A 15,407-nucleotide genomic window follows, 5' to 3' on the forward strand; every position below is an offset into this window, starting at 1 on the left:
TGAAAGGGGTTACTATACATAATGCAGCCTGCTGTAGCAATAATCTGGGGAGACTCATGCTCCTAGATAGGCAGAGACATGAGACAGTAAAGTGGAAGAGAGAGGAAAAAAATGCATAAGCCAGAACACAATAAATCACAAGTAAAGGAACAGGTGCCCATCCAAAAATCATTCTCACCAAGGGCTGCGTCTCAAAAGCCAAGCTGGCACTCAGAAAGAAACTGCCTAGGACAGATGATTAAGCTTCACTGAAAGACGAGCAGCCAGCCAAGCCAGAACTCTCTCTCTGGTGTGCTCCACTGTGAAGTTATTTCAGAAACATTCTGGATTTTTGTACTAAAGTATAAATGTTTTTCTAAGAAGTTGCAGTAAACTAAGACCTGAAAGGGAAACTGCACAAAGAAATCCTATGCCATTGAATCCTTCTGCTCCAGGCTAAGCAGAGGTCACAAAGCAAACTCCCTGTGTCAGGACCAACCTCACTCCTCAGATGCTGAGTACAGATCACCTGCAGCCACTACTGAGGACAAACACCCCAGACCTCTACTTCACAAATGTTTTACTCAATGCACCAAAAGTTGTAAGAGAAATGCACAAAGAAAATCAGGTATTATGGATGCTAACTATGAAGCAGGGAGCACAGTGCCTGTGGAAAAGCAGACCACATAACTTTCTCAGTCTCACCTCAGAAAGCGGCCTGGGAAATCATAAGGAGGAATTAAAACAATCCTCAGAGATAGAAAACAGTCTTGCAGGTGTTGTCAGTTTCTTGTTTTCTTGCAAGAGAAGGTCAAGGGGTGGTATACCCCACTGACCAATGATGGTGATGTGTTAGTTTACTAACCAATAAGAGTTTTACTTTTCTGTACTTTCACATATCAGACTATAAAAGAAGATCTGAGGTAATAAACCTTAAGAGAAAGAACTCTCCTGTTCAACTCACAAGAGAGTCTGTGTCGTTCTTCTTGCTGTTCCCAATAGAGCAACAAGGTACTCTAAACCTCTGACAAATAGGGCACAATTATCTTAGTTTTTTGCTGATACCAGATTCACGTGGCAAATTTCAGCTACTGCTGTGAAAGACTGGAAGGATTAATTTGACATTTTAAACCCTTAAATTGAAGTCTCTGCTACCAGTGAATGTCAATTTTGAAATCTTGGACCAGAGAGAGTGAAAATTACTCCAGCCATCATGTGTCATGCTGGAATTTGGTGGTAGTCCCCACAAAAAGAACCAGGCTGCATCAAACCACAGTAGGGCAGGAAGAAGATGCCAGGCACTATGGGGACAAGTCAGTGGCTGACAGGATCCCCAGCAGTGCTGAGACACATCTGTTCCATTCCTGCCAAAAAAATGTGTATGTGTTAATAAAAGGTGGTGCAAGCTGTGAACCTGCACCAGCATAAGGAATGCTGATGAAGAAACACACAAGGCGCACCTTCATGGAAATGTTCAGCACACAGCTGAACAACCAGGTGACATGATGGGTGAGCAGCTGGCTCACAGGTCAGGTGTAAAGACTGTGAATGGGGTGACATCAGGGTGGCATCCCTGTGTCACTTAGTGGGGTTCCACAAGGCTCCATCCTTGCCCCAATTTTTGTCAATGTCTTCATTAAAGACTTGGACTCAAAGACATACTAAGTAAATTTACCGGTAACACCTTGTACTTGCTCCTTGTGAGGATGTTGAGGACAGTCACGAGGTCTCATCTCAGTCTCCTCCTTTCTTCTCAGCTGCTCCTAATAAAGTTTCCCCTCAAGGCCTTTCACCATTCACATGGCACTCCTTTGGACATTCTCTAAGAAGTTTCTATCTTTTTTATATTGCGGTGACTAAAATATCACACAGTACTTGAGATGAGGCTGCCCCAGTGCAGAGCAGAGCAGGACGATCCCCTCCCTTGCCCGGCTGGCAACGCGGTGCTCCCCAGGCCACGGTTGGCCCTCCTGGCTGCCAGGACGAAGCTGCCCGGAGCAGGGCAGAACTGCCCTCTGCGACATGTCCCAGCAGGACCGGGCGATCCCGCCCCGTCGCTGAGGAGTTGCACCATCCCGGTGCAGCGCACCTCGCCGGCGGAAGGCGCAGCCCGGCGGAGTCCGGGCTGCCGTCGGTGCACGCTGAGGCTCCTCAGGGGCCCGGGGCTGCTCCTCCACCGCCGTGCCCCCGCAACCCGTCCGCAATCCTGGCCCCGCGCTGGGCGTCCCGTCCGCAATCCCGGCCCCGCACTCCGGCTGCCGCCCCCGCCGCGCTGCCACGTCCCCGCCCGGCGGGGCCAATGGGCGGCGGCGCCAGGTGTGTGTTACCTGCACCACGTGGGCCGGGGGTGGGCAGGTGGTGCCGCGGCCCCGCACAGAAAAGCTCGCAGCCATTGCGCCTTTCCCAGGGGTGCAGTTGGTGTGGGAGCGGCTACCACCCACCTCGGGGAAAAGGGGGTGGGGAAGGCGGGGGAGCTGTGCGCCTCTCCCACGCCGGGTCCTTGGGCAGCGAGGGGGTTCTGCCGCTTGGGTCTCGCTTGGAAGCGCCTGGGGCAAGGAAAGTTTCCGGCTTCTTTTCTTTCCCCCCTTCTTCCTTTCCTCCTTTTTATCCTCTCTGCTGGCCCGGTGGCACCATGACGGCGTCTCCCGACTACCTGGTGATTCTCTTCGTGACCACGGCGGGCACCAACGGGGCAAGGTTGGGCTCAGACGAGCGAGAGCTGCTCCAGCTCCTGTGGAAAGTGGTCGACCTGAGGAGTAAGGAGGTATTTTCACCCGACGGGGGAGCACCCCGACCTGCTGCTCCCCTTGGCGCCTGCCATGCTGGATGTGGGCAGGGCGGTCTTGGTGCTGGGCTGGTAACGGGTGTCCCAGGCTGGAGCAAGCTCTGGTGGAGGGTAGGGGCTGGTGCTGCAGGTAGGGACCTCCAGCCCGGAGAGCTGACTCACCCCCTCCTCTGCTTTCTCTGGAGCTGGGGCACCTGCATGACGTGCTGGTCCGGCCTGACCACACAGAACTGACGGCTGAGTGCCAGGAGATCACCCAAGTGGATGTGGAGAGCCTGGCACTGGCTCCACCGCTGGAGCAGGCATTGAGACAGGTGACATCCCATAACTGGCTGCTAAGTGCTGGTCTCCTTTGGGAGCTCCTCTGTGGGGTAGAGGTGGTATCCCCACTATCAGAGCAATGGAGCCTGCTACGGGAGCACCACAGACATATGTGGGCCAGGAAGCTTGTATGTGTAGGGCTTTGTGGGCCTTTCTTTATTTGGCTTGGGAGACACTGAACCCCAATAGAGGAAGGTTAGGGTCAGCTATTTCCCTACCCTATGCTTCTGCCATGCTGGACCCTGAGCGAATCTCAACTGAGCGTGAGCCCTAATCAGTGCTGGAAGAAGCCAGCTTTAGGTGTCCCCTGTTAAGGCTTGTGCTCATCAGTCCTGGGAAGGTGATGGTACTACTGAAACCTCTAGGTTACCAAGGAAGTGTGTGTGATTCCAGTACTGCCTCAGCTGTCTGCAGCCAGCTTTGTCTCATTGCAATGCTCTTGCCAATATTGAAAAGGATTTTCTTCTGTCACATGGGCTGTCTGTGTAGCCATATCTCATTAGAAGGGGGGAAAAAGGGCTGGTTTCCTTGTGAAAAGATTTATTATGGAAGTTAGCATGTGCTTAGCTAGTAAGAAACAAATTTACAGAAGTGAAGGAGTAGGCTTAAATGAAAAGGAATTCCAGCTCCATGTTCCTGCTGCCCAGGAATAACATGTTGCCAGCTGATGACACTGCCTAGTGGAGCCACTCTGATCTCTGTAACGTGTATGTCTTTTCTTGTTCCTGCCAACAGTTTAATCAGTCCGTGAGCAATGAGCTGAACATTGGTGTAGGTACTTCTTTCTGTTTCTGTACTGATGGACAGTTGCACATTAGGCAGGTTCTACACCCTGAAGCTTCCAAAAAGGTATGTAGCTTAAGTTTGACTCTTAATGTGCTTTTTGTGATTTCTTGTAAAAGAAATAAACTTCCCTCTAGTATGAGGGTTCTACACAACCATAGCACAAATATTGCTCCTGTGTAATATGCTTACTAGGCTAAAGAGCCTGTCTGTGTGGAAGTAAAATAAAAATGGAAATATACAGTGCCCTGTCCTTATGTGGTCTTGAGATGCCTTTTTAAATCAGAAGGAAGATACTCTTAAATGTTTGAGAAAGGAGCAATGTATTGACACTACTTGTAGCTTCTACAGGGTGAACAGGTGAGATTTGGGATTGTTGCTAAATAGTTAACCATCTTAACCATAAAGTGTTTTTTGAAACTTTACAGTCATGCCTAGTTATAGCAACTTTCAATCTTTGGATATTCAGTTGACACTCCAAGGGCAATGTTTGTATTTGTAAGGAGTGGAACAGTAGTTTGAGGCAGGCTGTGAGTTATGATTAGTCCCATGGTCTGGAGTTTTCCATAACTTCAGAGTTGCCAAATCGCTAACAGTGCTATGAAGCCCTGCCTGCTTTTCGTTAGTGATAGGGTTGCAGCAATATGTGAGTCTCTCTGGTTCTGAAATAACTGCCTCGATATTAATAACACCTCATTTTGTGGTTTGGTATGAGTGTGTATTGCTCTGTAACTGAGCTGTTCTGCTCCTCTCATTGTACCTGACTTCTGTGCCCTTCAATTTTCTGCCCCATCTTTGAAGGGACACTGCTGCAAGTCTGTGCTGTTACAAAAGTGATACTGGATGAGCTTGGTTGTAATACTTGTTTGTGCTTTAAGTAGTAATAGCTTTGAAGGCTTAGAAGAGAAACAGTGAGCATTATTCACAGTGAAGGGACAGTTCTTATACATGTAACTTGTCATCTATGACATGTAACATAAGAAAATGTGGAAACAGGTTTTTAAAAGACTTTCTTCTTGGCTAATAAAGTAAAACTTGTCATCCATTTAAATTATGCGGATAAAAGAAGGGACACATCCTACAATTATTTAAGTTGGTTTGATGTCAGGGATCCTTTTTCTGTATCATCACAGGGTTACCGACAGGAATCAAAGATTTCATCAAAATCTTCTGTTGCTGTTTTGTTAAGAATTGTTCATTTGAAATTTGCTCTGTGCTGCCTGTAGATTAAGTAAACCAGATACTTATGAGACTTGTAATAGTTTTTTGATGAATATCCTAATACAGGGATTGGAGTGTGACATCACTAAAATCCAGATAGGCAGAAATCTGTAGGCTCTTGAGAAGATACTTATTTCTAAGATATCCATTCTGAAGCTGTCTAGCAGCTCCTGGTATTCAGAGAATGAATTGGCATCAGCCATTCCGAAAGAACATAAATGAAGTATGGAACTTCATTTCACATCAAGGAAGAAAATCATGCTAAAACTAGAGCAGGAAATGTTGGCAAGCCAATATATATTTTCATAAGTCTTTAAAGAGTATCGTTTGCCTAATACACCTGTCCATATGCTAAGATAAGCTCTAATGTTCTCAAAGCAGAATTTGTTTTAGAGCCTAAACTGCTTTCTTTGGGCTCCCTAAATGTGCTTTAACATAGGCTGTTATCTGTTATAATGCCAACATGCTAACTAGTTGTTATATCCCAGAAAGCCTTTATGTGTAGTCTAGAAAGGCCTTGCAGGCAACAAACAACCAAAAGGAATATGCAGTATCCTGTCTGGGGTGAAGAGCTAACTGAAGGAGTAAGGGTTTGCGCTGGTTTCAACAGCTGCCCCTAAGACTTCTCCATGTCTTCTTTCCACTCCCAGAACAATTCAAAGCATGCGGTAGATGTACTGGTGGGGCAAGAAGGGTTTAAGTGACTTTTAGTGGGCTACATAACTTGCTTCTGGCTTTGGATATGCTGCAGTTAAAACCATGCATAGGCTGACAACCACTGCGCCATGTCAAACCCTCTTCTGCACAGTCAGATTTTTTATTTGTTGGAAATAAATCTTTGAAGTGTGACTGTTCTCTGAAAACAGCCTTTTCTATAAACTAAAATTCTACAAACTGAATTGACTACCTTCTGGCTTTATACAGTTAAAATTGCAATCAAGAATTGATGATAAATGCTGCAATAGAAGGCATTTGCTCTCCTACATATATATTGGATTTGAAACTTTAGTAATAATGGCAAATGTTTCTCTGGCAGTGCAAAAGCACATTTCTCTTATTAAACAATATAAAGAGAAAGCTGTTTAAGCAAAAAAGTTTGACTGTACGTACCTGGCTAAGTGCATTTTTCTTTAGCAAAGACTGTTTGTGTTTCCTACCTATTCTAAAGATACTGTTAGAAAGTTTGGTATCTAGACACAAAGTACGTTAAACTGACCCTAACTGACTTTGTTCCTTTTACAGAATATTTTGCTACCTGAATGCTTCTACTCCTTTTTTGACTTGCGGAAAGAGTTCAAGAAGTGTTGCCCTGGTTCACCTGAAGTTAGCAAACTTGATGTTGTAGCCATGACAGAATGTATCCTTTTAACAGTGATAGTGACTCTGCTGCTGTTACAGTCTTGGCAGAATTTTAGGACAGAGGTATATGAGTAATGCTTGCAACACATGTTTAAGGGTGGTATAACTTTAATGAGTGACTCGGAGCTGTACTGTTTTCTCACAAAGATAAAGATAAAAGACTGCTTCCATGGAGAAAATCCTGTATTTCTTCTTGACTTCTGCATGTTTTCTTTACTGTCTTTATAGCTGTCTTGCTTTAAACTTCACAGTTTAGTGTAACCACATTTATTTTTAAATTATTCTTGTGAATTGTAATATTAAAGTTTGGGGGTTGAGTTTCATAGCATGAGTTAGATTTTTATTTTGTTTTAGGCGAGAGCAGGTACTGGGAGACCACTTTAATTTTCAGGAGAGGAGATGGGTGTTCTTGATGTGACCTTGTAGTGAATCTCTAACACAGGAATGATCCTAAGGCAGGGATGCTGTTGGAACATGTGGTATTCAGTCTTCTAGAAGGTGCACATGCTACACCTCACAGGGTGAGGCTTGGCTGGCACCAAGATGTCGCTCTGTTGGGAACGGCGAGAACGACACAGACTCTCTCATGAGTTGAACAGGAGAGTTCTTTCTCCCTTAAGGTTTATTACCTCAGATCTTTTTATAGACTGATACATGAAAGTACAGAAAAGTAAAACTCTTATTGGTTAGTACACCAGCGCATTACCATCCTTAGTCAGTGGGGTACACCACCCCTCGACCTTCTCTTGCAAGAAAACAAGAAACTGACAAACAGCACCTGCAAGGCTGTTTTCTATCTCTGAGGATTGTTTTAATTCTTCCTTATGATTTCCCAGGCCGCTTTCTCAGGAAAGACTGAGAAAGTTATGTGGTCTGCTATTCCACAGGCATTGTGCTCCCTGCTTCATAGTTAGCACCTGTACCAAGATGCAGTCAGTAAGTAGTATGTGTCCAATTTCAGTGATAGATAGAGATGTCTAAAATTACTTTCTGAATAGTCTGAAGTGGTCTGTAACCCCATCCTATCTGACTCTTTCCTAGTCTGAGCTTGACAGCTGAAGCTGTGAATTTCACTGCTTTCTTCCCTTGCTTCCCTGGAAGTCTCCCCTCTTGCTGCAAGTCTCAGTCTTCATCCCAAAAATATTCTTGGACACAGGGCTGCTGAGCTATTGAAATAGTGGTCACAAAAGTTGGGTATCGAGGAATAAAGGAATTTGAGATGTCTATTATTGGTGGTTGATGTTGCCGCTAGTGTTTTTAATAATTTTTCCTCTGACTTGTTTTGGTGTCTGTGGAGTGGTTGCCATTAAAAGGTGATGTCTGTGGCTTAAGAATTTGACCTTTCACTGCAGAACTAGACTTACCTGGGCTTTGTACTTGTTGGGGGCATAAAATACACATATGGGGTGGGTTTTTGTGTTTAACCATTCTGCTCTGCTTTATCTGCATATTAAGAGTAATCTCTGCTAGTGAAGGGGCAAAAATTATTTATCCCCATATTCTGAAGGAAAGCAGTACAGTTAGAGTAGAATATTGAATCGTTATGTAGAAAAGTGAAATAAATGCTGTGGTGCATAGAAACTGGATAATGGAGACTTCTGAAAGTTTTGGCCAAAAACTTAATACATTGTTTAGGGACTGCTTTGACATGATCTGGAGAAATTAAAGACAATGAGTTAGTTCGGCTGTTTCGGAGAGTTGGCATTGGTTTCTCCCTACGTGAATGTTTGGGGTATGCCTTTCCACTGTAGAAGGAGTTGTATGACTATAGCTACCTGGAGTGTCACTGGTCTGCTAAGGCATGGTGATGGACTGTGTATTCCCTGCCTGCTGGGAGAAGGGTGAGGATGACCCTGTGTTACCTGACTGTCAGGAAGTCCCTAAAGAGTCAGTGCCACCTGAGAGTAATTTTGGCAGTTGCCAATAATATTTTTCCCAAGTTCCTAGAAGCTTCATCAGTCTGTCCAAATATACTCATCTTGAGTCTGAGTTCTGGATAAGATATGCTTCTTAAGGTATATAAACCTAACTTCATTCTGGTTTTACATTTATTTTTATGGCTTATCTTGTTTTGTAACTGCTGAGGCTCTTAATTGTAAACTTGCAATTTATGCAACATAGCTGAAATCAACTGTCTCTTCCCTATTACTGTGTGAAAGTGTGGGAGCAGAGGATGCCGTGACCAAAAAGGGTAAAACAATTTTTGTTTTTCTTTTATTGACAAATAGGATCATTTTCTTTCTCCTCACCTTGCTGAAACATATCAACTTAATCTCCTCAGTGTTAGAAGCTGTATAGGTTGATTGCATTTGTAGACCATGGACATGTATGCGATGTTTAGGATAAAAAGATTGTTTAAGCAGGTGCTGAGTCTGAAGACTAGTTCTGTAAGCTGTGTGCAAAGTTGTTTAGTTTTTCTTCCTTTATGTATGGCTATGCTGGGGTACGGGACAAAAAAAAAAAATCAGAAATAAGTGCAGTATGTTGGAATGAAGTGCAGATTAGCACATAGAAACTAGTTGAGCTCTTTTTATTCTTGTAGAAAGTGCAGCTTCTTGGCCTCACAGCTGAAGAGGGTGTATGAATCTTCCATGATTTCTGCCACAGAAACTACAGTGTGACAGATACATTAGCATTTGGTGAGGATAGAAGGTTTTAGTATGGAGCTAAGGTACAGACTAGGTATTCAAGAGACTTTCATTTACAGACTGGTAAATGCAGGAGTGGAATGATTTTTGAGCACATCCGTTCATGTATTTACATCTCCATTCATCTGTGTGTAACCTGGTTGTGATCGGTAAGAGGAAACTTTTAAGGTATGAAATAATTAGGAGAAAGCTGGGTGTTAAACTACACCAAAGTTATTAACGTCTTCAGAAGCTTTTGTTTTGATGGGTCACTTTTGATTAAACAACAAATTACAGGCAAATGGGGAATGTGCACAACTGTTCCCAGCTATCAGGGGAGATAACTTCCTACTGCACAGTCAATTCCAAATACATATTTCGGTATGTAGCACACCAGATTGCAGGTGCTTGGCTATATGTTTCTTGCGGACAAGGCAAGCACCATCTTGTGAAAGAGCATAGAGATAATAGACTAAATAACTGGTTGGGTTATTCCTCCTTTAGAAAGTACTTTGTGGACTCACTCTCTCAGGAGACTACTTGAAATTTGTATACAGCAATGAAACCATGCCAAACTCAAGAACTCAGGTGAAAGCTTTGCAAATCTTTGCTCCCAACCCCTGTAAGAAGTTATACATTTCACAACAGACACTCATTTCTTTCAGATAAAGGTAAAGCAATGTTTAAAATGCTATGAAATCCAAGTGACCAATGCAGAACTGAAACTAGTTGTAATTGTCTAAGTGCTACTGCTGCCTAACTCATGGTGTCAAAACAGTCCTTGTGTATGAGACAGTTTTCTGGCAGACTTTGTCAGAATTGTGTAAGTGTAATGACAGCAGGACAATTATGAGAAATTTTGAGTAATGAAACTTGAGAGAAGTGATCATGTTCCAGCAGAGAAAATAACTTGGGTCTGTCGACAGTTTTTTCTTTAAATGTGTAAGCATAAAAAAAGAGTAGGGCTGTTCTTGCACCCTCTGTACCTCCCATACTTGCTACACTTCTTGATTTGCAAAGCTTGCTGAGCCAGTTTTCACCCTGTGAGTGCCTTCAGGGTGGAGTGAATAAAGCCTGCATGACTATTCCTATTAGTTTTGCAGAAGACTCATCCTTTGCCTCGAGATTGGGTGTGCAGAAGCCATTAAATGGCAAATAGCTCTTGCTTCCTCCAGTACTTGGTTTGCTCCACTCACTTCTAAACTGGATATGTGAGGATAACTTCTTCCTAGGAGTATCTGTCAATGTTGTCAGTAGAAACTCAGGGGCACTCCAGAACAGCTTGTTTAATGTGCTGGATATTGTAGTACTGAAACTTGGTTTGTTTGGGGTTTTATTGTTTGGTTTGTTTTTGTGTTTTTGCCTGAGTGTCTTGGAAACAATAATGTGGAGCACAATTATAACCAATAGTGCTTAACTCTGGCAATAAAAGTCCATAACTGAGTATTAGCTGAGAATCTTGGATATTGTTATTTGTATTTCCTGTGATAGTTCTCAGGAAGTGGGTCATATTATATTACCTTTATGCAAAGTATTATTTAGAAAGATGTAATCTTGTGTCTAAAGAGACCTAAATAAGAAACAGAGCAAAGGGGAAAGGATCAGTGCAAAGCACAATTGCAATGCTGTTTCATGTCATCTCACGTTAAGTTAGTTGTTCAATGAGACAGGAGTTGAGAGAAATGGAAGAGACAGTGGGAAGAAGTCTTGAAGGAGGACACTGGCAGTGAGTGAAGCTGTGGTGATGCATCTGAGGAAATGGTTTAGAAATTTCTTCCATCTTAGAGGCCACCCTAATACACAATATGCCTTTCCTTCCTGCTCACTTTAACTTGTTCAGTGTTGCAGGAGGTGATACTGCAGCTGCACACAAAGATAAAGTAGTTCCTTGTTTCCCATCCTGCCTTATTTGGGACTGTCTTTTGCTTGTTGCTTCATTAAGAATTTTGATCTGGATGCTATATTAGCTCTGGACAGCCATGTCTCGTTTCTAACACTTTTAAATGTGAACTTGGATTATCCCCTGTAATTGTCTTTCTCCAATTGCGCAGGAGAGGCATACTTTAAATATAAACGTACAGAGACACATGTGTGGTCTCCTATCCTTTCACAGAGCAAAGGATGGGGTTTGTAACTATTTAATTTGTATTTTTTCCCCAAGTACTGTAATTTTTAGTGCTTCTGTCCATAGGTGTCTACCTCTGTGTAGTCAATCTTGTTCATTAGAACACAAATTTTCACTTAACATGCTCTTTAAATATGCAGAAAGCTATCAATTTTCTTCTCCAATCTTGCCTAAAAGCTGTGCTTCTAACTAATCAGAGGTGAAGGTGTGAGGTTATGCCTGCAATAATGTTGATGACTTTCTTCCTTCCCTCCACTGTTTATATTTCTCTAGAGTTTGGCACAACTGACTCCCCGTGTCTGACAACTGGTACCAGCTTCTGTTGACACTAGAGCATTTTCAGGAACTAATTCTCCCATAGATCAGTGTCTTCAGAAAACAGTTTCACCAAAGAAAATTATTGTGAGGTGGGGTCTTGTTTGTTTTCCTTGTGTGATGGCCTCTTTTCAAATTCCTGCCCATTCCACACTGCTGCATTCCCCTCTCTGAATGCTGATCACTTCTAGGGATCTTTGGCTCAGCACAAAGGAAATATTGAAATGTCTTTTCTGTTCTGACAGCACAGTCTAACAGCCAAGCACATGTGCATGCATGTCCCCTGCTGGAATAGCTATTGCAACTCCTGCCCAGTTTCTCTTGACTTTTGACAGAGGAAACACATTTCTAAGATCTTCATAAAACTTGGTCCGGCAAGACCAAGGTTCTAACGCATGCACCATCAGCAGCTTCTGGTTGCCTGTATGAACAGCAGAAGCTCTGCACAAGCCCCATGTGGAGCTGTTAGGTGCTACAGGGGGATCAGTGGCAAGAAAGGGAGGAGAAGCACTACTCTGCTCTGATATACAAAGTGCCCAGAAATATTTGTGTGGTGCTGCTTAGACACGCTTTCTGTCAGAGTCTGTGAGTTATTTTTCTTTCGATCCCCCACTTCTGGGGGGCAGTGGAAGAGGTGAGCTTGAGTTTGTTTAAAGCTTAGGAAGAGAGACTGCAATGAAGAAATTTTTTGTTGTCATAGTTGTAATCTCTTAAACCATGCTTTGGGGTTGCTCAGGATTTTTGGCTTGTTTAAGAAAATTATTTAATATTTGCAGTACCTTACCCCAAAGAAGGTACTAGGAGGGCAGAGGGTAAAGGCAATGACTAGTAAGCTATTCCTAGTCAAGCAGTTGGAGGGGAGGAGTCACTGGTTTAAGTATACTGGTTTTTAAACTAAGATAATTCACTTAAGCTTCAAATGTTCTTCTAACACTAAGCATCATCCTCTCACATTCCATACTCCAGTGCACACTTAAAACCAACAAAGCTTCAAAATAAAATTAGCCTGAAGTGTATTTTGTTGGCACAGCAGCTTTCCTTTCCTTGCTGTAGAAGAGGAATGCATTAATTCAGTTCAAGTTATTTTTCATCTTACAACAAGACAACTGTTAAACAATTTTTTAAAAATCTGTTTTATAGAACTGACTTGCAGTCATCCTATGAATAATAGGGAAGACTATCTCACAAAGAAATCTGTCCTGGCTCATCTCTTGATGAGATGATACAACACAGCTGGTATGAGCTGTTGGTTTCTAACAGAAACTGTTCTGTTCCCTGCACTTCATGTAGGCATCTGACAACTCAATTGTTCCTTAGCTCTAGGTGGAGAAAGCAGTTTTCCTCTTGAAAAAGGAAGCTATCTTGGACTATGGAAGCAACCTTTGAACATCATAATGCAGGCTCTGGAGCATTTGAAATGTGTTTGATGTAGTGGGGGGCGGCATGTAGGCAAATAATCGGTGCACTTGGCTGTTTTCAATGTGTTGCATTACTGTATCTCCATGTCAGAATGGGTCTTGTTTAAGAGACTCTCATTTTTGCTCTGAAGTCTTCATGCAAACTGATACGGCAAGTCAAAAGTGCAACACTTATTTCCAGATTTCCTTATTTTGTTGTTCTGTTCTTGATTGTAACTTTTTACCCTTCAGTCCTCAAAGAAAGTGAGTGGAAAAAACCTGTTTAAAAATTTGCTTCATAGGTAATGGAGTAGAATTGCAAGTAATCTTACAGTCGTGTCAGCCTGGTGTTGGAGAGGGGCAAATATGATGGAAAGCAGGAGATACCATAATAAATAAACTCTTTACAGTTGTCTGAAAAAAGATGGTATATGCAACTTAAATCAGACTCACTTTATGAATGTGGGGGTGTTTTTTGGTCTTTCTATGGCCTTCCTATTCCTGTTCTCAATTGCAGTCACTTCCAAAATCCTTCAGACTGAAGCTGTGGACTGTGGGGTTCTATTTTGCCTCTTGACAAAACATGACTGGTGGATTCTAACCAGGTTCTCAAAACGCTTCTGTGCAACAGCCCAAAACCTGGGCTATGACTTATAATAGGCAAGGTTTAGACAAGATGTCACTTATTAATTTTATTGAAGTGGTAAGATACTTATTCTGCTTTGGAATTTACTTAGTCAAAAAGCATGTGGTATATCCCTCCATTTCTGGAGCTTTTAGTTGATTGTTTGCTTCTTCTCCTGCCCCAAATCTTTTCCTAAAGATTAAAGAGGATGTTAATTAAAGAGGACAGGGCTCCAGTCTCTCCACCTCTACATACAGAGGTGTATCTGTCAAAAATACATATTTCATAGACATATTAAATACATGCCCCTATGATGGGGTTTCATGTCCCCAGACACTGTCTGGAGCAACCTTACATTCCTGGAGGTGGCAGTAACTAGAGGCCAAGGCAGAGCAGCTAATGTATCCCAGCAGGAAGATGGATTAAACCTTTACCTGAGAAGCAACATGCAAGGACAACATGAAAGTGTGTCGCTCTAGCAGGAAACCAATTAGAAATATGTTTGGTGATAATTGACTTAACTCCAGCATAAAGATTTAAATCTTGACAAGAGCAGTTCAGCATTTCCCTATGGAGCCTCTCAAGTTGAAGATATGGGGCATATTATTTTAACATTAATATCTGAACCATACAGTAAGTAATTGTGATGAGTTTTCTTTGTTCCTTCTTTGGTTTTGTTCCTTGTCCTGTATGATGACAAAATAGGAATAACTTGTGCTGTATTTCATAGATCACAGATTTTCAGATCCAGAAAGGGTGAACTACAAATTTGAAAGTGGGCCTTGGTAAGTACTTCCTCTTCTTATTGCACGTTTCAACCCCCACCACTTTTTGTTTAAAGTTATTGTTTAGATCAGCTGTAGTCCTCTCTTTCTAATTTGCCAGTAGCTGTTACCATTATATTTATTTACCTTCCCACTGCTATGGGAATTGATTAGATCCTTCAAGTGGGAAAGGGAACAGACAATCTATGATCAGATGCAAGCCTGTTTTCTTGTTAGGCTTCAGTGTTGCCTGTTAGCTGCTGAGAATTCTGTGTTCTGCTTATAAGTGCTTATAATGGATGCTAAGTGTGTTGTGCTATTAACAAAGAATGTAAGCAGTGTTTCAGAAATAACCCCTTATAGTTACTAACTCTTACACTCTTTCTGCAATTTACTACACAGGTACTGCATATACATGATTTTTTTTTTTAATAGAGAAGCAACACTTTCATAAAGATATTGTGCCAGAAATACTATGCTACCACTCAGTTCTTTAAAGTATAGTGATTCTTATTCCCAAATATGTTTTAAACATAAAGCCTTATCTGCTTTTGATGCCTGCTTTGTTGCTTGGGTGGTTGTTTTTTGGTTTTTTTTAACATAACTGCATTTTTTTCTATGTGTAAATACAGACTTTTCTCAGTGGTTTTCTCTGATTTCTCTGCAATATCACAAGATACTGGTGTTAAACTGACCCTATTTATATTTCCATCTTGCACAAACACTTCCCTCTTTCAGATTAAGGATCTGTCATAATGGTAGATGATGCTTATACTTTTGAGTTTAAAAAAGTAAGAAAAATGCAACATTGGCAGAAAGTATCCAGAGAGATTAGCTCAGGGGCTATGTTCAGCCTTGTTCTAAGCTTTTTCCTTTTTGCTAACAAAATTCTGGGATGAAGTGGGAGATTCACATTTTATTTGAGATAATGAGAAAGTACAGAACTAGGAGGCAAGGGGGAACAGTTTGAGACAGACAGCTACAGAAAGGCCACCTGAGAAATTAAAATGTGAGTGAGAAACATGACCCTCCAGGCATACCACAACCCCTTTGTATGAGGGAGTCCTCTGCTACTGAACAACACTTCATCTACTTAATCACTTAAG

General features: G+C 42.3%; 1 protein-coding gene across 2 annotated transcripts in view; it reads left to right on the forward strand.

Moving 5' to 3' along the window:
• The first annotated feature begins 2,361 nt into the window (after positions 1-2,361).
• Positions 2,362-15,407, forward strand: part of ESRP1 (epithelial splicing regulatory protein 1) — a 37,758-nt gene continuing 24,712 nt past the window's right edge. For both annotated transcript variants that reach the window (XM_058833576.1, XM_058833575.1), the window contains exons 1-6: positions 2,362-2,743; positions 2,950-3,078; positions 3,821-3,934; positions 6,332-6,446; positions 14,072-14,170; positions 14,268-14,322. In XM_058833576.1, coding sequence (XP_058689559.1) covers positions 2,612-2,743; positions 2,950-3,078; positions 3,821-3,934; positions 6,332-6,446; positions 14,072-14,170; positions 14,268-14,322 — 644 coding nt within the window. In that variant the 5' untranslated portion in view covers positions 2,362-2,611. The remainder of the gene's footprint in view (positions 2,744-2,949; positions 3,079-3,820; positions 3,935-6,331; positions 6,447-14,071; positions 14,171-14,267; positions 14,323-15,407) is intronic.

The sequence above is a fragment of the Poecile atricapillus genome, chromosome 2 (assembly GCF_030490865.1).
Source record: "Poecile atricapillus isolate bPoeAtr1 chromosome 2, bPoeAtr1.hap1, whole genome shotgun sequence".
NCBI classification, from domain to species: Eukaryota; Metazoa; Chordata; class Aves; order Passeriformes; family Paridae; genus Poecile; species Poecile atricapillus.